This window comes from Staurois parvus, unplaced genomic scaffold (genome assembly GCF_062004578.1).
Source record: "Staurois parvus isolate SC_StPar_1 unplaced genomic scaffold, SC_StPar_1.0 ptg000086l, whole genome shotgun sequence".
NCBI lineage: Eukaryota > Metazoa > Chordata > Amphibia > Anura > Ranidae > Staurois > Staurois parvus.
In genome coordinates this window covers 4,872,684-4,892,773 of record NW_028317882.1, presented here as the reverse complement: position 1 = coordinate 4,892,773, position 20,090 = coordinate 4,872,684, and the positions used below count along the sequence as shown (strand labels likewise).

General features: G+C 43.4%; 1 protein-coding gene across 3 annotated transcripts in view; it reads left to right on the top strand.

Moving 5' to 3' along the window:
• Positions 1–20,090, top strand: part of CENPC (centromere protein C) — a 149,156-nt gene that overhangs the window by 52,515 nt on the left and 76,551 nt on the right. For all 3 annotated transcript variants that reach the window (XM_089669985.1, XM_089669986.1, XM_089669984.1), the window contains exons 13-14: positions 1,475–1,547; positions 10,793–10,909. In XM_089669985.1, the coding sequence (XP_089526111.1) occupies positions 1,475–1,547; positions 10,793–10,909 (190 nt within the window). The remainder of the gene's footprint in view (positions 1–1,474; positions 1,548–10,792; positions 10,910–20,090) is intronic.

Below are 20,090 nucleotides of genomic sequence, written 5' to 3'. Positions count from 1 at the left end.
ATGAAGAATTGCTTCTTATGTATGCCCTTTGATGGGAAACTCTTCTTTGGCGAATCCCTGGTCAACTAAGGAAATAATTGGGGTAAAGAGTACTGTGTTGCCCCAGAAAAAAGAAGACAAAATCTCCATCTTGGGAAAACCTCTCCACCAGAGGCTAAAAAGTGTCCCTTTCATCTCTCTCAGGACTGCAGGTCCAAGACGAAGCCTGGAACACCGTTCATCCTTAAGACTTGGATCCCCCAAGTCTGCGAGAGAGTCCTTCTCACAATGTCAGAGTCACTTATAAGAGTGGGGCGACATCTGTTGGCCTTCATGGCCATCTGGTTCCAAGACATTTCATAACATAAGAGCTGTACTCTGCTTTAGTACAGCTTTTCTCTCAAAGGGGTAAAGCCATTGTCCCAAAAAAGGATACATTTCAGGGATTCTATTCCATTTTGCTTGCTGTTCCCAAAGCAAAAGGGGGCATCCACCCCATACTGGATCTAATCGTTCTCAATACCTTCCTCTGTGTAAAAAAAAAAAAAAAATTCCATATGCAATCTGCCAGGTCAGTTATTGCTTCCTTCCATCTGGGAGACCTTCCAGCCTCTGTAGATATTAAGAGTGCCTACTTGCATGTCTCCCCATTTTCCCGGCACATCAATACTACCTGCATTTTGCTTTGGACATCCTATATTATCAGTTGGTCACCCTTCCCTGTCGCTTGTTCACTGTGCTTCAGTTTTTTTACTGAATTCTTGTGTAATATTCTCACAGGACGTTTTGATCATTTGAAGCCAAATGTAACATTTTATAATAAGAATGCAGAACCACAAGTTCTTGTAAGTCCTGCTTTATTTTAGCTCTACAGCAGTCTAGCAACACAAATGAACCCCTTATACCCTTAGCAAATTTACACGTCCACATCAAACCTATCTATTGATTAGAAATCAAGTGATCGTAATGTATTTTGATGAAGATGGTCTCTCTTTTCATTGATCTGTGACAAAACGGCTCAAACACCTTTTGACTGTGGATTTGTGTGGTACAGTGAGACTGTTTGTTTTAGATTTAGCCTAATGTACAACTCATGAGTAAAGCAACACACTATAGTTCCATTTAAGGAAAAACAGGAAACCAAGAAAGAAATCCGCTATCAGTAACAGACCATGTGTTAAATTACTCAGGTCCAAATCTATCGTGAATTAGTATCCACATAGGAAGCTTTCAAACATTTCACTTAAAACACAACCCATCATGTAGATCAAACCAAAAAATTGCAAAATCTTTACAACATATAGTCCCCTTCACCCCAGTGTCTCTTGGACTGAGAGACTTGTGCAAACTCCAACATCATTCTAGTTATAGCTTTCACAGTGCTAGGGACCAGGAAAATGTCCTCTGTTACAGAGGGAGGATTTTTGTTGCCAATGAAGGAATATTAATAAAATATTTTAAGTAATTATTTTTCTTTTCTGTTCATATCTGCTAGTTTCACACCAGATGGTGGAGATTGAACCTACTGAGACAGTCTCTGAACAATCAACTGTGCAGTCCAAAGCAGTGTAAGTTTTTTTTTTTTTTTTTTTTTTTTTTTAACAAAGGCTCATTTAGCCCTGGTTCACACCAGTGCAACTTCAGGTGCAGCATGCAATTTACAAATTGCACCTTAAGTCCCATCCAATGTATTTCTCCGGCACTGTCATAATCAGTGCAGTCCGAAGTAGTGCGATTTCAAAAATAGTTCCTGGACTACTTTTTATCAATTTAATTTTGACTTGTTTTGATTTCTGTTAAATGAAGTCGCAATCCACAGTGAAATCTAAGGCACAAATCTCACTGGTAGCTTTGTTTGGATGAAAGATATTTCATATATGAAAGTTTTTGTTTTTTACTTTTTCATCTGTTGTCTCTGGTTGACATTACTGTAAATTCCTTACTCTAAAACACATTTCCTAGCCTAGTGACATTGTCCTATGTCTTATGTATTGAGTAATTGTATAATTTGTCATTTTAAAGGCAGAGTATTGCATACAACAGGATTAGACACATTTTCTTTGAATCTAGGAGCCAGCTAAAAAAGTTAGGAGCCAGTTTTTTTTAGCATAGCATGGGTTGTCCGCTCCCTGGGCAAGGCAGTTTTTGGGTGACAAACTTCACACGATGCGATTTTGCTGCAAGACAATCGCTGCAAAACCACACCACGTTTTAGGTGTCATCAAAAATAATGGTGCCTGAAACTGCGTTTTGCGATCACAGCGATTCTGGCTCGATCCCAAAACGCCCAGGTGTAAAAGGAGCCGCCCTGGTTAACACATATGCGATTCTGGATGCATTTTCAAACTCACAGATACGCATGACAGGCTGAATATTATGTGTTCCTATTGAGGTGGTTCACACAAATGCGATCCAAACACATTGTGTTTTGAGTGCCATTACTTACAGGATCCTGTGCCTGTTTTGTAGTAGTGCCATCCAGACTCTCAAGTGATAGAGTGCAGTGGTATGTGGAGATAAGTGTTCACATAGGATTTCTATGGACAGGAGTTTTGCACTGAAGTCAGTGGGGGGCGTTTTTGCACTGAGGTCAGTGGGGGGCGTTTTTGCACTGAAGTCAGTGGGGGGCGTTTTTGCACTGAAGTCAGTGGGGGGCGTTTTTGCACTGAAGTCAGTGGGGGGCGTTTTTGCACTGAAGTCAGTGGGGGGCGTTTTTGCACTGAAGTCAGTGGGGGGCGTTTTTGCACTGAAGTCAGTGGGAGGCGTTTTTGCACTGAAGTCAGTGGGAGGCAATTTTGCACTGAAGCCAGTGGGAGGCGTTTTTGCACTGAAGCCAGTGGGAGGCGTTTTTGCACTGAAGCCAGTGGGAGGCGTTTTTGCACTGAAGCCAGTGGGAGGCGTTTTTGCACTGAAGCCAACAGGAGGCAGTGTATGAACCCAGGCACCAAGATTTCTAGTCGCCATGGCGACCTGGTGCCTTGGATTTGTCAAGCCCTGTCATACAGCACAGAGCATTTTCCCCTTCTGCATTATTTAAACTGGTTTGAACAATACACTCTTTTATTATAATGAGTGTTGCGTGTGTTTACCCTTGCTGCCTTAACCACCTGAGCTCTGTAAGGTTTTACCCCCTTTATGACAAGACCATTTTTTGCTATTTAGCACTGTGCTAAGTGGCAAGTGCTAAATTATACAACACTGTAAGCAAATGAAATTTATTTTTCACACAAATAGAGCTTTCTTTTGGTGGTATTTGATCACCACTGGGTTTGTTCTTATATAAATGAAAAAACTAAAATTTTGAAAAAGATATTCTCTGCTTTCTGCTGTAAAACATATATTCTATAAAAAAAAAATCAAATTTTGTCATTAGTTTAGGCCAAAATTTATTTTGCTATGCATCTTTGGTAAAAACAGAAAAATCCCAATAAGTGTATTCATTGGTTTGTGTGAACATTATAGCATCTACAAATGATGGTAAATATAGTATATTTGAAAATTCTCATGTACTGACGGCCTCATCTCATTTCTTGAGGCCCTTAAAATGCCAGGCCAGTACATATACCCCCCAAATGACCCCTTTTTGGAAAATAGACAGGCTGAGGTATTTAGTGAGAGGCATGGCGAGTTTTTTGAATTGGTAATTATTCCTCACAATTTTTTGGAAAATTAATAATCATAATTTTTTTTTCACAATGTATTTATTTACATACTGTCACCAGTGCAGTACAGCATCATCATATGACTAGTGTGGCGGTGATCAGGGACACTGGTGACCCTGATCACTTCTTGCTGATGATCTGAATAGCCCATTCCAGCCTTGTACAAATCTACAATTTGTCCCTGGCTCATTGGTCTTGCCCATGGGGGTGCCCAAGAAAGAGATTCTGTGGACAGGTGTCTTTTATACACATAACGAGTTGTCGTTAGGAGCACCTTCTTAAACTGACAGGACTAATCTGTGTACCACATGAACATACAGCCAGTCTGTGGGAGCCAGAATTATTGTTTGGTAGAGGATCAAATACTTTTTTTACTCACTGAACTGCAACTCCATTTATAACATTTGTACCGTGTTTTTTCTGGATTTTTCGTTGATAAAATGTGTGTGTGTGTGTGTGTGTGTGTGTGTGTGTGTGTGTGTGTGTGTGTGTATGTATATATATATATATATGTGTGTATGTATGTAAGAGAGATATATAGATATGAGAGCTAATGAGCATTGTAACAGCAGTGTTTTGACCTGTCATGAATAGTTGACATTCATAGCAGCTGTGATTACTAGTGATCTATGATTGTCTACACCTAATCACATGGTACAGGGTGCTGATTAGCCCAGGTACGTCCGTGCTGTTGGAAGCGGTGCGGCATGATTTTGCTTTAGCACATTTGCCACTTTTCCTCTCACCTTTCTACCATAGAGCACTCCTAAGGGTATATGGCAGCGGTCCACCTGAGATCGGGAGTGGAGCTGTTGGTGGCATCTAAGGGGAGAGCTCGAATTCATATCCGTGGTGCCTGCGGGGCTCCAGTTTCCGGCTGTCAGTATGGTTACCTGCCCTTCCACATGACAGGTGTCAGTCCACAGCTGTATCATATATACATCCTTTATAGTTTTCGTATAAGTTACACTGGAATTGAGACTTCCCCTCCCAGAAGTGGTGCCCTCTCCCCACATAAGTATAGCCTCCCTTTGGGGACGCTTTTCACAGTAAGCCTGGTCACCACATGGGAGACTTCAAGCGTGACAAATTGTGGGAGGCCCACCTATACCCTTCTGCTGCTGAATTGGTTGGTATTACTGCATCATGGTAGGCGTACACAGTTTGTGACGTCCTGCCTGGCAGTGGCAGCTTCTGCTTCACAGTTCAGCATGGAAGCGGTGGCCTGGGTTGTCACCCACTGCTTTTCTGTAATCTCAGAATGCAGTTTGGGGATTTCTATGCGAGAGGCGCAAAGGCCTCTGCGTTGCTCCTGCTCAAGAGTGGGGGCTGACAGCCACACTCTTTCCCCCAGTGTGATGAACGTTACTTGGTGAATATCCCTCAGGGGCTCCAAATACAGTAGCAGTTCCCCTGTTTGTGCATAGACTGGCAAAGCAGGGAACAACCTAATGGAGCGTCCTTTTGTCTTATCCTATGACCTTTGCAGTACGTTGTTCTTTTTGGCAGAGGCTTTTCTGGAGAAGTGGACCTCGCCTCCTGGAGTAGTCCCACCTAATTCCAGGTTGTCTACGGTAACTGGATACCAGTGTGAAGGGGTCTCTCTTACTTAAAAATCCTGTGAACCGTAGGGCAGGATTGGTCACCCACCGTGTGTTTTCCATTACAGGGTCAGCGTTGCAGCAGGGGCCGAGGTTCTGGGACACTATTTTTTCTACCGGTCGAGTGGTTTAGATGTATTGGGATCTGGCAGACTGGTTGGTCAAGGGCTGGAAGTACTGGGTGTGCTACATCCCTGAATGCTGCCACGCTCCTCTCCAAAATCTCCATCTCGCCAGTAGACCTTGTCTGATGCCTTGGCTCATATGATGGTATGCTGGCCTGACTACTGAACCAGCTTGGTGGATATGCCCTTCTGGAAAGAATGTCTCCAACGGGCTCCCTTGGAGAGCACCTTCTGGGAGGCATTGTACTCCCATATGCCGAGAGGGGAAATGAACCGCGTTGGTAATCGCGGACTTTCTTTCCTGCCCATACAGAGGCTTTTTCATTCCTTTAACTCCTCAGGCAAGGGATCCATGCGTTCCTGGCCCCCCGGGTAGTGCCTAGAGCTCCTGGGCCCAGAGTTCCTCCAAGCCTGCTGACAGCTTCCTCAGAATGAAGGCCAGTGGGTCATGTTTTTCCTTGTTTTGCTGGCACTTGGGCCTATGGACCTTCCTCATTCCAGACAAATGGGTCTGCGAACTGGTAGCGTTCACAGGGATGTTGAATTCCTATCGCCCGACGCCCAGGACATGTACCTTCAGTCCTGCTGCGGGCAAGCAGCAGGGCTCATCTGTCAGGTGGAAGCAATCGATGGCAGCGCTGCCGCCGATTGCTTCCACACAGTGCCAGCCTCTCCGCCCCCTCGTGTGAACCTCTCCCTCCGCTTGCCCATCTGCGGGCCCGGTTCACTGCCGTCAGCTAGAGTGGAGGGAGGTGAGCGGGCACATCCACTCCCTCTTCCCTTCTTGTCCTGACCCGTAAGTGACGTTATGATGTCACATCCGGGTCCCCGTTGAGAGATTTACTAAATAATGCGGTGCGATGTGCACTGCTTTATATTCAGTGTAGTACAAGGGAGATATGCAGGGTCTTTTAGACCTTGGATGTCTCAATAAAGAAAACCTGTCACCTAATATCAGCACATAGGGGACTGAGTAAGGAAGTCCGCCTGCCAATTATCTGTGTCTGAGAGATGAACGCTGGCCAAGCTTGGAACTTGAAGTTTTGCCCAGATTGACTCTAATGTACTTTTCTTGTCGCTGCTAGACTTGTTGTTCTTCCCTGATGGTTCATGTATACCACAGCCGTGGGGTTTTTCAGTTTAGTCCAGAATGGATGACCCTCCAGCAGAATGATCCAGTGCTGCAAGGATCGCTAAATTGCCTTAACAATCCAAGAAGTTCACCCAGAGATGAAACTCCTCACAGAATCTAGTGCCTTACACTGTGAGGTTGCCCAGGACTCCTCAGCCCAACAGACTGGCATTGATTGGTAGAATCTTCCATAAGATAGGAAGGAAACTTTTTTTATTCCAGATCCAGATTTCTGAGCCACCAATCCAGGAGCAACCTGGCCCTTTAGTTCCAAACAAATTGGTCTTATTAGCCACCGGACTGTCTTGTCCCACAATGACAGAATGCTGTGTTATAGAAGTCTGGAGTGAAACTGGGCAATTGATCTTGCCTTGAAGGAGGCTGCCATCAGGCCCGGAACTCTTATGTAAAAAGTGGAGAGTGGAACAATTCCTAAACTGAAGAGCTTGAATTTGAGATCTGAGAGTATAAAGTTTCTCCTTTTGGGAGAAATACATTGGCCTGATCTGTGTCATGAGCTAGACATAGATACTCCAAACAATGAGTCAGTTGAAGTGATGAGTGTGACGGACACAAGATCGCTGCCACCAATATGTGACGATCCCACGATCGCTGTCACCAATATGTGACGGATGCGGCGTCAGACCCCTGACCTCGCCAAACTCGTGACCGAAGGACTGGCCAATATGAAACCGCGATGTCACGTGCGTAACAATGCCACACCCAGCTGCACCCTGCACAACGATTTTCCTGCTAATTGGACCATAATCTATGTACCGGCAGTCTGAGCGATTTGTTACTGGGTCAGGTTAATTACTCAATTAACCCTTCACACTGCCACCACCTCCTTTTTGTACAGAGAAAGAGGAAACTCGGCGATATCAGCTATAACACTATAATGGTTGATATAATCGTCTGTATAACATGGTCACCGCAGGCCGGTTATACTGGGGGTTAAACAAACACAGTAGCTCTCTTTTTTTAGAGACAGGAATTCGTTAATTGCAATAAAGAGCTATAGAAACAGTTCAACACTTTCAGAAGGAAAGATTTATTACTAAAAGGTCAAACGAGGCAATAAAAATATTTACAGAAAAAAGATGTAACCAATATATATATACAGTTGGGCAAAAAAGTATTTAGTCAGCCACCAATTGTGCAAGTTCTCCCACTTAAAAAGATGAGAGATGCCTGTAATTGTCATCATAGGTAGACCTCAACTATGAGAGACAAAATGAGAAAAAAAATCCAGACAATTGCATTGATTGATTTGGAAAGAATTTATTTGCAAATTATGGTGGAAAATAAGTATTTGGTCACCTACAAACAAGCAAGATTACGATCGCCGGTGCGCTGTGTCCCTCGGAGACAGCAGATCACGGAAAGAGCCGAAAATGTCGGCTCGGTCATGTGAATAGCTGTGTCCAATCACAGCTGATCACATGTAAACATGGAAATGCCGGTTACCGGCATTTCTCTCCTCTCGAGCTGTCACGCTGACAGCTCGAGAGGAGAGGAGAGCCGGTAATCGGCTTTTGCGCGGAGGGGACATGTACACTTATCATCAGGGCACTGATGATCAGTGTGGCCCCTGAAGTGCTACCTGTCAGTGTCCATCAGTGCCAGCAGTTAGTGCTCATCAGTGCACATCAATGCCACATATCAGTGCCCATCTGAGCTGCCTTTCAGTGTCACCCTTCAGTGCCACCTATCAATGCCAATCAGTGCCAGTCAGTGCCGCCTATCAGTGCCATATATTAGTGTCATGTATCAGTGCTGCCTTTCAGTGCCCATCAGTGATGCCTGTCAATGCCCATCAGTGCCACCTATCAGTGCCCATCACTGCAGCCTCATTAGCGCACATCAGTGAAGGATAAAAATCACTTATTTACAAAATTGTATAACAAAAACTAAGAAAAAAAAGTTTTTTTTCCCCAAAATTTTCAGTGGTTTTTGGTTTAAGAAAAAATTAAAATCCCAGAGGTGAATAATAACCACCAAAACAAAGCTCTATCTGTCTCAAAAAAATATCAATTTCATATGGGTACACTGTTGCATGACCGTGCAATTGTCATTCAAAGTGCGACAGCTGGAAATTGGCCTGGGCAGGAAGGGGGTATAAGTGCCCTGTAGGCTAGTGATTAAGGTAACAAAACCAGCGTAATTATGGATCCAAAGACATGCTGGTAGGTTAATTGGACCCTGTCTAAATTGGCCCTAGTATGTGTATGTATGAATGTGAGTTAGGGACCTTAGATTGTACACCCTTTGAGGGTTAGGGACTGATGTGAATGTACAATATATATGTAAAGTGCTGCATAAATTGACGGCGCTATATAAGTACCTATAATAATAAAGGAGGGGGCATCAAAGGAGCCAAACATTCATAGGTTAAAAAGAATCCATGTGATATAGGGGGGGTCATATGGGGATCAGTAGTCATCAGATAGGTACAGGTATTCAGCTTCCATTCACTACATTTCAAAGCAGAAAAGTATAAACATTTCTTCAGAACCCCTAGAGGCCATTCTTGCAATTAGGGAAAGAGGAATAAAAGGCAACAAAGTAATATGAACCAAGCCATAGATGGGGGTACCTCAAGACTGACAGGTGTAAACAGACAGGCAGTTCGTTTACATCCAACCACCCATAGAGGACAGCGGGCTGTGTCTGTTCTACATAAGTGGAGCATACACGGACCAGCCATCTACCTACTTAGCGGGGATAAGCTGACAGATTCCTCACTGAACAAGAGTGTGGAAGGAGCCTAAGAGTAGATTTAGATGCGCGTCTTAAGTCTCGCTTGCTTCAGAAGCCTAATCCGTATTAAAGTTCCTGCTCCAGTGGCTACTGTTTTAACCCAATTTTGGCCGACAAATATGCTGCAACCACGTGTATTGAACGCAGTTGCTGGGCATTTGTGGCAATTCCCCATTGACTTGAATGTGTAGTGCTTGGTGGGCACAAAGCGAATCAATGTTGCCGCGGTTGCAAAGTGGTGCATTGCAGCCGCAGCTTGTAAACATCTCCTGTCTGCTGCCTATTGCACCTTAAAGGGGGACGGTTGGCAGATGGCAGAAATGCAGCTCAACAGCACCATTTTGCTGCCCCCCCAACCGCAAGGCTAAGCAAGGCCTAGGGCTTCATTCACGTGGGGCATACTACAACAAGATTGTGTTTAGCTGCACAGCAATGTACAACTGTTCCGTGCATCCCCATGCAGGCAGTCCCATCAATGTCAATTGGGACACAGTGATTGCAGGGTAATGCACAGGTGTTCCGTGCATTCCTGTGCAGACAGTCCCATTCGTGTCAGTTGGGATGCAGCGGCTGCATGGACATAGCACCTTTTCATTCTACTGGTCACGTGCTTTCATAAAATATATGGTTTGAGGGGTCTTTTACAATATCTGAAAGCTGTAAGTAAAAAATAAAAACCTTTGGTTCTTTACGGTTTTGCGTACGTTTTGATTTTCACCATTTTGCAAATGGGCTCAATTTAAAATGTACAAATATTTGTTATTTATTAACTCAATATGTTAAACTTTTATATTTTGTAGGAATCTAGCAGGCATTTTTGAAAATCTGCTAATAATTTTAGTCTATCTTTAGCAAAAATATTTTTCAATAAACATTTGTGCAAATATGAGGCCCTAAAAATCAGTAGCACCTTTTCAATCTACTGGTCACGTGCTTTCATAAAATATATGGTTTGAGGGGTCTTTTACAACCTCTGAAAGCTGTAAGTGAAAAATGAAAACCTCCAGATGTTGAGAGAAATTTGGCTATTTACAGTTCTGCATATGTTTGATTTTCACCATTTTGCAAAAATGTGCAATTTTAAATTTACAAATATTTATTATTTAACTCAATACAGGTTAAACTTCTATATTTAGTAGGAATTTAGCAGGAATTTTGTAGAATTCGCTGTGCTTGTATCTGCTAATAATGATTTTAGTGTATTTTTAGCAAAAATATTGTTTTGATAAACGTTTGCGCATATATCATGGGGCCCTAAAAATCAGTAGTACCTTTTTTTTATTCTACTGATCATGCACTTTCAGAAAATATATGGGTTATGTGATCTTTTACAAACTCTGAAAGCTGTAAGGGGAAAAATAAAAAAAAACAATGGGAAAATTGCACAAATGGTCCAACCAGCTGAGTTTAAAAGTGGAACGCAGGGCCTGGAAGTGAAAGGTTAAAGTCTGCATGATGTAGATTTCCTACATGACTTCTTTCTTTAGGTATTGTCCATTATAATTATATTTATGTGGTTTTTATTTTTCACAGAGGATTCGCCTTGAAAGATGACACAACAAATAAAACAAAAGATAAATTGTGTAAAGATAAAAACAGCTTTACATCACATTTAATCAAAATTGCAAATAGAACTTCTACAATAAAAAGGTATGTGTGAAGAATTTTTTGGGAACTGTACTTTTATGATATATATATATTTTGTAAATAAAAAGTTATGTTTTACAAAGGGGGAAAAAAGTACATTAATTGTACATCAGAGGATGCAACACAGAGGACTTTATACACATGACTACTTAGGTTATGCTTCCACCTTCAAGTGAATGGACGCATGGCAAAAAAAGGAGGGAATCCCTGCCCAGGCACAAGCTCTCCCAGCTTAGCTAAGCCTCAGTTTTGTGCTAGCATCTGAAGATGATAGATGTGCCTCCTTGTGTCTCGAAGATTTTATTTTTTTTTTTTGGATTCTATTACCAAAATTTTGGCCTGTCCCTTAGACCTCTACTGGGACAGGACTGGGTTCTAACCGGATTGGTCAATACTGCCAGCAGGCCAAGAGGTACTATACCTGGACTTCACATGCAAGAGTGGGAAGGGCCTCTGTCTGCCGATCGACTATAGGTTCTGTAGGCCGCAACCTCTGATGTACAGCATACCTGGTGACCTCTCTTGCAGAGATCTCTACAGTTTCAGAGCAGTGATCCCTCTGGAAGGAAGTTGGATCCCCTAAGGCCTGTGGGGTGTGCCCTCCCTGATGGGGGAAGTTTGGGCCTCATGGCCATTCAGAATGAACTGGTCTGTGCATATGTATAGTGTGAAAGTCCCTCCCTTGGCAGTGTTCCATGGGTTTGCAACCATATATGTAGCTGTGGCAGTGTGAAAAGTGTGGTCCAGTGCAGTTTGTGCATGTGATGATGTTATATCACACATCTGTGCATTTGCGAGTACCATTTTTTTCTGGCTTCCAGTAGGACATACGTTAGCTCCACTTCTGGCCCCTGTTCCGACACAATGCTGAATCATCAGCACCATCATGCTTCCAACGGTCTTCAGCCAACTGATACTTACATCTCTGGGAACAGCAAGCATTGAGACACTGTCATAAATCTCAGGGCATAAGGTATCTTCATATCCACTATGGTAGGGTTATGCTGCCGTATTCAGGTGATTGGACACTGGCTAAAAAAAAGGCAGAAAATTCCCTGGTTGCCATAGACCCACCTTTCTAGACGGGGCTTCAATGTTTTCTATGCTTAGATGAATTGCACCCAGACACCACACTGGACACGCGTGGATGTTGCTGGTCAGGACTGGACCCTGTGCAATAATTTATAGCCTTGCTGACCAGTAAGGTGCTATACAGGTCCAGGGCAGTGATCCCCAGCTGGAGAGTCAAGTCCCTGAAGGTCTATGTGATAGGGCCTACTGTGTTGAGTGAAGATTGAACCCCCCCAGCAGCTGGAATGTTGGGTTCCCTGGAGTAGTACCTGCTGGTATCCCCCTTAAGCACTTCAGCTCCAGGGATGTACCCATATGTCGCTGGACTTTGAGCCATTTTACTGGGGTGGTGTCTACAGCTGCAGGCATCATCCCGGTACCATTATTCAGAGCTGACGGTCGGCTTTCTTGTAATCGCAATTGGAGTGGTAACTGGCCGCTGGATTGTTATTATAAGCAGCGCGAGGAGACGTCCCCCTCACCGCCTTCTGCAGCTTTGTTCCCGTCCCTCCGTGCTTGCAGTCAAAGGTGAACACACGTAATGGTCCCGCATGCATGCAAACAGCGATCGTCCCACACGTGAGGTATCGCCGTGAACATCAAATCATGAACGGTAATTCTAGCACCAGATTTCCTCTGTAAATCTAAAGTGGTAACCTGTAAAGGCTTAAAGCGTCGCCTATGGATAGTATAATTTATGTAGGTTGACGCTGTTGCATGGGTGGGCACAATTTTAAAGTGTGACATGTTTGGTATCTATGTATTTACTCAGTGTAACATCATCTGTTATATTTTACAAAAATGGGTTATGTATTGTGTTTTTTTTTGCATGTAAATGTTAAAAATAGTGTTTTTCCCCCAACAAATTGCGTTTTAAAAACTTGCGCAAATACCGTGTGACATAAAAAAAACCCACCAATGTATTTTCTAGGCCCTCTGCTATAAAACAAAATATATGTTTGGTTCGAAGTCATTTTCTAGCATAACATACTGATTGTTACATGTAAACAAAAGGTGCCAGAAAAGGCTTTGCTGGAAGTCGTTCAAGTTCTCGTGACATGTCCCTCTGGGCAGAAAAGAGGACAGCGCATGGCTCACATTTTGTTGGAGTGTATTGTTTTGTTACAGCCTTCTGGGCCTCCTGGGGCGCTGTAGTACACTGTGGTGGCAGGGCTTAGTGGCAGGCTCAGAGTGCCAAAGGTGTAGTCAGTCTTCTTGCCCCCTGTATTCACTCACAATCAACTCAGACTATGTCTGCATCACAGTGCCGCCTATCTTGTCAAGAGTGGAGGCAGGCATGCTGGCAACAACCATCTTGGACCACTTGTGAGCCGCTGTCTGAGGAAAAACTCCCTGCTTTCATGGGACTACAGATCGCTATAGAACGCTCCTTATTGTGGACTACAGGTCACACCAACATCTGGACTACAGGTCACAGCATTGCACTTCTTATAGTGGGACTGCAAGTCACAACAGGTATTAAAGGGGCCACACAAAACAGTTTTCTCTGTGAGGACAATGGGGCAGTAGCAGGATGCTCTCTCGACGGACTTGTATTGCTGTTTTCAGCAAGAGTCCTTTTCACACTTATTGGTAGGCCATGTCTATATGATGACAGAGAGGTAGGGGTTTAGGAGGTGTGGGATCTCATATATTTTCATTGGATAGGGAGGAACCTATACTTGGCCCCTTAGTAATGTATCCCCTGGGGATGTGGATCTGACTCCCTTCACCCATCAGGAATTTCCACTACTTTTGGGTCTCCTTCTTTCAGTACCTTTTGGTCAAGGGAAACATTTTTATTTGCTATTGTTGGTTTACAACACCATCTCTCTGGAATACTGGCTGAGTTGAACTGCATTGGTCGCAAATGGAAGCATTCACCCTCTTCTTCCAACCCCTCTTAACAGAAGAGGTTACAGGTTTTGGATTGTGGTGTCCACCTTACAATCCTCAGTCCTTTTCTGTGCATCCTCACTTTAGCGATGTTTTGTACGCAGACTGTGCTGATCCTGACAAGGTTTTCATTCCTCCAAAAATGGTGTGCTCAGCAGTGTCCCATGGAAAGTGAGTTCACTAAGAAACATATTATGCCTTTGGTGGATCCGGCAGTTTCTTATCCTCAAGTGTCCAGTGGATGAGGTTCCATTATTTAAGGACACTTTGGACGTACACCTTGAGGCCTTCTTTAAAGCTTAATTTAAGGTTGCATTACAGACAGCAGTTGCGGCTTTAGTTGTGTGCTAATGCCGTTAGGTGTGAGTCCGTTATAGACTCAGAGAGAGACGGATTCTAATAGTAGAGATACTGAAACTGGCAGAAACCTGGAATATTTCCAACATGTCAACAACTTTCTCGTTTAAGGGTGTTATCTGTACACATACCCAGTATTTATGGCTGAAGTGTTGGTTAGCAGATTTACCCTCCAAAAAGCATGTGAAACATTTATCCTATTGAGGGGAACATTTGTTTGGTCCTGCTTTGGATAATTATATCCAGAAAGTGACGGTGGGTTGCCCTGCAAAAAAAGAAATCAAAGCCTATGATTCAGAAACCTCCTGCTACATCCAGTCCCAAGGAGCATTCCGTTCATCACTCTCTGGCTTCAAGCCCAAGCCCCAGACCCAATTCTGTAAGAAGCCATGGACTCTAAAGCCCTCCAAGCCTTGAGATAAATCCACTTCTCGGTGGAAGGAGGTTTGCAGGCCTTTATGGAAGTTTGGCAGGGCGAAGTCACGGATGGGCCTACTGAATATTGACATGAGAGTACAGGCTGGAATTTCAGAGCTTTTCTTCCTCCTGGTTTCATGCTTTCAAATTTTTTATTTGAAGCCACAGAAAAGATCTGCTCTTTTTCACAAGGAGTTATCATTCTGGTTCTGGAAGCTAGAGGCATTTACGCGAACCTTTTTCACAGTTCCAAAACCAAGCAGCAATGTTTGCCCTCTAGATCTAGATTTATTGGCATCTGTGCACATCAAAGATGCTTATCTGCATGTTCTGATCTTTACACTTCACTAATAGATTCTTCAATACATGGTGGAGATATGTCACTTTACATTTATTGTCCTGTTGTTCGGCCTGTATACAGCTCTGAGTGTTCACCATGGTCTTGGGGTTCCTGCGTAACCTGGGTATGCGGACGCGGACAACTTACTTCTGAGGGAGAAGTTCCCTACTGGCTACCAATTTGGCTCACGTGATGCAGTTTTAGATAGGTTCCCATTTTGCATAGTTCAGCCTTAGTCCCAACCCTGAGGTTGGGCTATCTAGATTTGACCCTCTGTATCGTCTGGGTCTGGGTTTTTCCTTCCTCCAGAAAAATGTCTTGCTGTGGTGGACTCTGAAAAATTCCTTGATTTCTGGGAAAGATGGTAGCCTCATTCAAGGCAGTGTCCTTTGCTTAGTTTCAATCCAGGTCCTTCCAAATATACCTTTTCAGCATGGGACAGGAGGTCACAGTAGTTGGATTCCCTGATGTCGTTACCCCCCAGCATGAGACTGTCTCTGGACTCATCACAGATGCTTGAGATGGCAAAATAATTTTTTCCTATGGAGGGTCCTAGAATTGAGTGATTCTTTCCTTGCAGCATTGGTCAGTGCATCTAAAGGGCTTCTCTGTAAGGGCTTGTTCACACTTGACTTCTTCCCAAACATCCCTATAGCATTAGACAGGCATTTAATTAGTTTTTACAAGCAATAAAAATGATCCCCAAATGACCTATGCGTGGTTTTGAGGCGTTTTACCAGCATTAAAACCGCACCACAAATGCCTATAATGAACTTAATGGTATTAACACCCCGCAAACACCTGCCAAGCATTTGAGGAGCATCACCATAGACTCAAATGGGAGGCATTGAAAGGTTTCAATTCCTCCTGACTTGACATGAGGCAAAAAGTTTGACGCAACGCTAACGCTTCAGTGTGAAGAGCAGTGTGTGCTGCCATGTGCATCATTTTCATAGGCGTTTGAGAAGCGTTAAAAACCTCATGCCAGGGTGCTAGGTGTAACTCTAGACTCCCATCTGTCCTTTCAGCCCCAAATCCAATCGCTGTCCAAATCTTGTAGACTTCACCTCCATCTCCACAGATACGCCCGTTCTTAACCTCGGAAACTACTAAGCAACTTATTCACTCCCTTGTTATCTCTCGCCTTAACTATTGTAACTCCCTCCTCATTGGCCTACCTCATCGCAGGCTATCCCCTCTTCAGTCTATCATGAATGCTGCTTTCAGACTCATCCACCTTACTAACCATTCTGTATCAGCCACCCCTCTCTGCCAATCCCTCCACTGGCTTGACATTGCCCAACGGATAAAATTCAAAACATTACAATAACATATAAAGCCATTTATAACTGTGCCTCAAATTACATCAGTAGTCTTGTCTCCAAATATCACCCAAACTGTACTCTCCGCTCCTCCCATGACCTCCTGCTCTCTTGTCTCCTCCTCCCATGCTCGTCTCCAGGACTTCTCCAGAGCTTCCCCCATCCTCTAGAATTCTCTACCCCAATTTATCAGACTATCGCCTCCTCTGCTCACTTTTAGGCGATCTCTGAAAACCTATCTCTTCAGGGAAACCTATCCTGCCCTCAGCTAATAATGGAATCTTCTTCTACTCTTCCTACCAGTCTATCCCCCACAGTTACTTCCTCTTATAACAGATGCCAGCCTGTTGGGCTGAGGATGTGTTCTGGAGAACGAGCCTAAACAAGGCTGTTGGAGAATCAGATTTTGCTGATCAATATCATATAACTTCACTTCGGCTGGCTTTCCTACACTGGTCTTTCTACTTCCCCCTCCCTCACATTGGTGGTCACTGGTAGTGAAATGTAACCCCCCCACATTGGTGGTTACTGACAGTGAAATTTAAGCCCCCCTGCATTAGTGGTCAGTGGCAGTGAAAATTAACTCCACATTTCTGATCATGGCATTGAAAGTTAACCTCCCGATAAATTCTTCCCTCCCACCTTCTTTGCTGACCATGGCAATAAAAGTTTACTCCCCTCCCCCTTTCCTGCTCACATGCTTTCACGCCACTCCCCAGGCCTGGAATTCACTTGTACTGTGGGTGAAGATAACTCCTCCCACAGTACAGTTTCTCTTTCAGTGCTGAATGCTGGAGCACATAGAGTATTCCAGGGTCTGTTACTCCGCTGCCACTTTGCTATGGTTCCCAACAGCCTGTGGGCCTTATGCAGAAGGCCAGCAGGCCGCAGGATGATTTATGGGCACTGTTTTATATCTTTTAAAAGATATAATTTCTCTTCCTTGGTTCTAGAGATAAACCGGTCCAGCTTTGCATTGAACATGGATGCCCAAACAACATCTGGAGTTCCTCAAATATGGCTAGGTGAAGACACAGCCTCTCTTCTTAATCCATGACCAAACAGGGTTTTATAGCCCCACCTACAAGAGTAGGTGGTTGTGCAGGCATATGCTATTAAGGGGCAGGTGCCTCCCTTTCCTGTTATGACGCACTACACCAGGACAGTTAGTGCCTCCTAGGCGTTCCAACATCAGGCATCTGTTTCTGAATTCTGCTAATCACCGACCTGGTCTGTCTGTGTACGCTTCACTAACTTTTATAACGCTGATGTGTTGGAATCCTCGTATGCTAATTTTGAACATAAATATCATGTACAAATTTGGGAACTACAACCATTTTTATACACAGCCCCTCCATTTTCAGGGGCTAAAATGTAATTGGACAAATGAATATAATCATAAATAAAATGTTAATTTTTAATATTTTGTTGAGAATCCTTTACTGACCATGACTGCCTGAAGTCTGGATCCCATGGACATTACCAAAGACTGGGTTTCCTCCTTTCTGATGCTTTGCCAGGCTCCAACTTCAGCTGTCTTCAGTTGTTCTTTGTGGGTCTTTCTGCCTTTAGTTTTGCTTTCAGCAAGTGAAATGCATGCTCAATTGGGTTGAGCTCAGGTGATTGACTTGGCCATTGCAGAATATTCCACTTCTTTTCCTTCAAAAGCTCCTGGGTTGCTTTTGCAGTGTGTTTTGGATCATTGTCCATCTGTACTGTGAAGCTCCGTCCAATCAACTTTGCTGCATTTGGCTGAATCTGGGCTGACAGTAGATCTCTAAACACTGTAGAATTCATCCGGCTGCTTCTGTCTTCTGTCACATCATCAATAAACACCAGTGACCCAGTGCCACTGGAAGCCATGCATGCCCATGCCATCACACTACCTCCACCATGTTTTGCAGATGACGTTGTGTGCTTTGGATCATGAGCTGTTCACTGTAGAATTCATCCGGCTGCTTCTGTCTTCTGTCACATCATCAATAAACACCAGTGACCCAGTGCCACTGGAAGCCATGCATGCCCATGCCATCACACTACCTCCACCATGTTTTGCAGATGACGTTGTGTGCTTTGGATCATGAGCTGTTCCAAGCCTTCTCCAGACTTTTTTCTTCCTGTCATTCTGGTACAGATAGTCTTTGTTTAATCCGTCCAAATAATGCTTTTCCAGAACTGGTCTGGCTTTTTTTAGATGTTTTTTGGCAAAGTCTAATCTGGCTTTTCTATTCTTCAGGTTTATGAATAGTTTGCACTTTTGTGGTGAACCTTCTGTAATTGCTCTTGTGAAGTCTTCTCTTGATTGTAGACTTTGACAATGATACTCCCACCTCCTGGAGAGTGTCCTTCACTTGTTTGGATGTTGTGAATGGGTTTTTCTTTACCATAGAGAGGATCCTGCGATCATCCAGCACTGTTGTCTTCTTTGGACGTCCATGCTTTTTTTATGTTGCTGAGCTCACCAGTGCGTTCTTCTTTCCTCAGAATGTACCAAATAGTTGATTTGGCCACTCCTAATGTTGCTGCTATCTCTCTGACGGATTTGTTTTGTTTTTGAAGCTTTAAAATGTCCTGTTTCACTTGCATGGTCAACTCCTGTGAACACATGATGTAGGTTCACAGCAATAAATTCCAAATGCACATACCACACTTAGAATCCAATCCAGACCTTTTACCTGCTTAATTGAAGAAATAGCGAAGGAGTAGCCTACACCTGGCCATGAAACAGCTTTTGATGCAATTGTCCAATTACTTTTGGTCCCTTGAAAAAGGGGGGATGTCTACTCTTAAGAGCTGTAATTCCTAAACCCTTCCTCCAATTTGGATGTACAGTTGTGTTCAAAATAATAGCAGTGTGTTGAAAAAAAGTGAATAAAGCTCAAAATCCTTCTAATAGCTTTTATTTCCATACTCACAAATGCATTGGGAACACTACACGTTCTATTCCAAATCAAAACATGAAGAAAAATATATCAAATTTGTGTTGTTCCTCTAAAAAAAAATTGAAGAAAAGTGAATATTAGACTGTTCAAAAAAATAGCAGTGTTTGTATTCTTTACAAACTCAAACATTCACTATATAAACTGAAAAATGTTTGAAGATTTTGCTTTCCTTGGAATCACTTAATGAATATTTAGTTGTATAAGCACTGTTTCTGAGAACTGCTGTACATCTGTGTTGCATGGAGTCAACCAAATTCTGGCACCTGTGAACAGGTATTCCAGCCCAGGATGATTGGACTACATTCCACAGTTCTTCTCTATTTCTTGGTTTTGCCTCAGACACTGCATTTTTGATGTCACCCCACAAATTTTCTATTGGATTAAGATCCGGGGATTGGGCTGGCCACTCCATAACGTCAATCTTGTTTGTCTGGAACCAAGATGTTGCACGTTTACTGGTGTGTTTGGGTCGATGTCTTGTTGGAACACCCATTTCAAGGGCATTTCCTCTTCAGCATAAGGTAGCATGACCTCTTCAAGTATTCAAACTGATCCATGATCCCTGGTATGCGATAAATAGTCCCAACACCGTAGTATGAGAAACATCCGCATATCATGATGCTTGCGCAACCATGCTTCACTGTCTTCACAGTGTACTGTGGCTTGAATTCAGTGTGTGGGGGTCGTCTGACAAACTGTCTCCAGCCACTAGACCCAAAAAGAACAATCTTACTTTCATCAGTCCACAAAATGTTGCAGCATTTCTCTTTAGGCCAGTCAATGTGCTCTTTGGCAAATTGTAACCTCTTCAGCACGTCTTTTTTTTCAACAGTGGGACT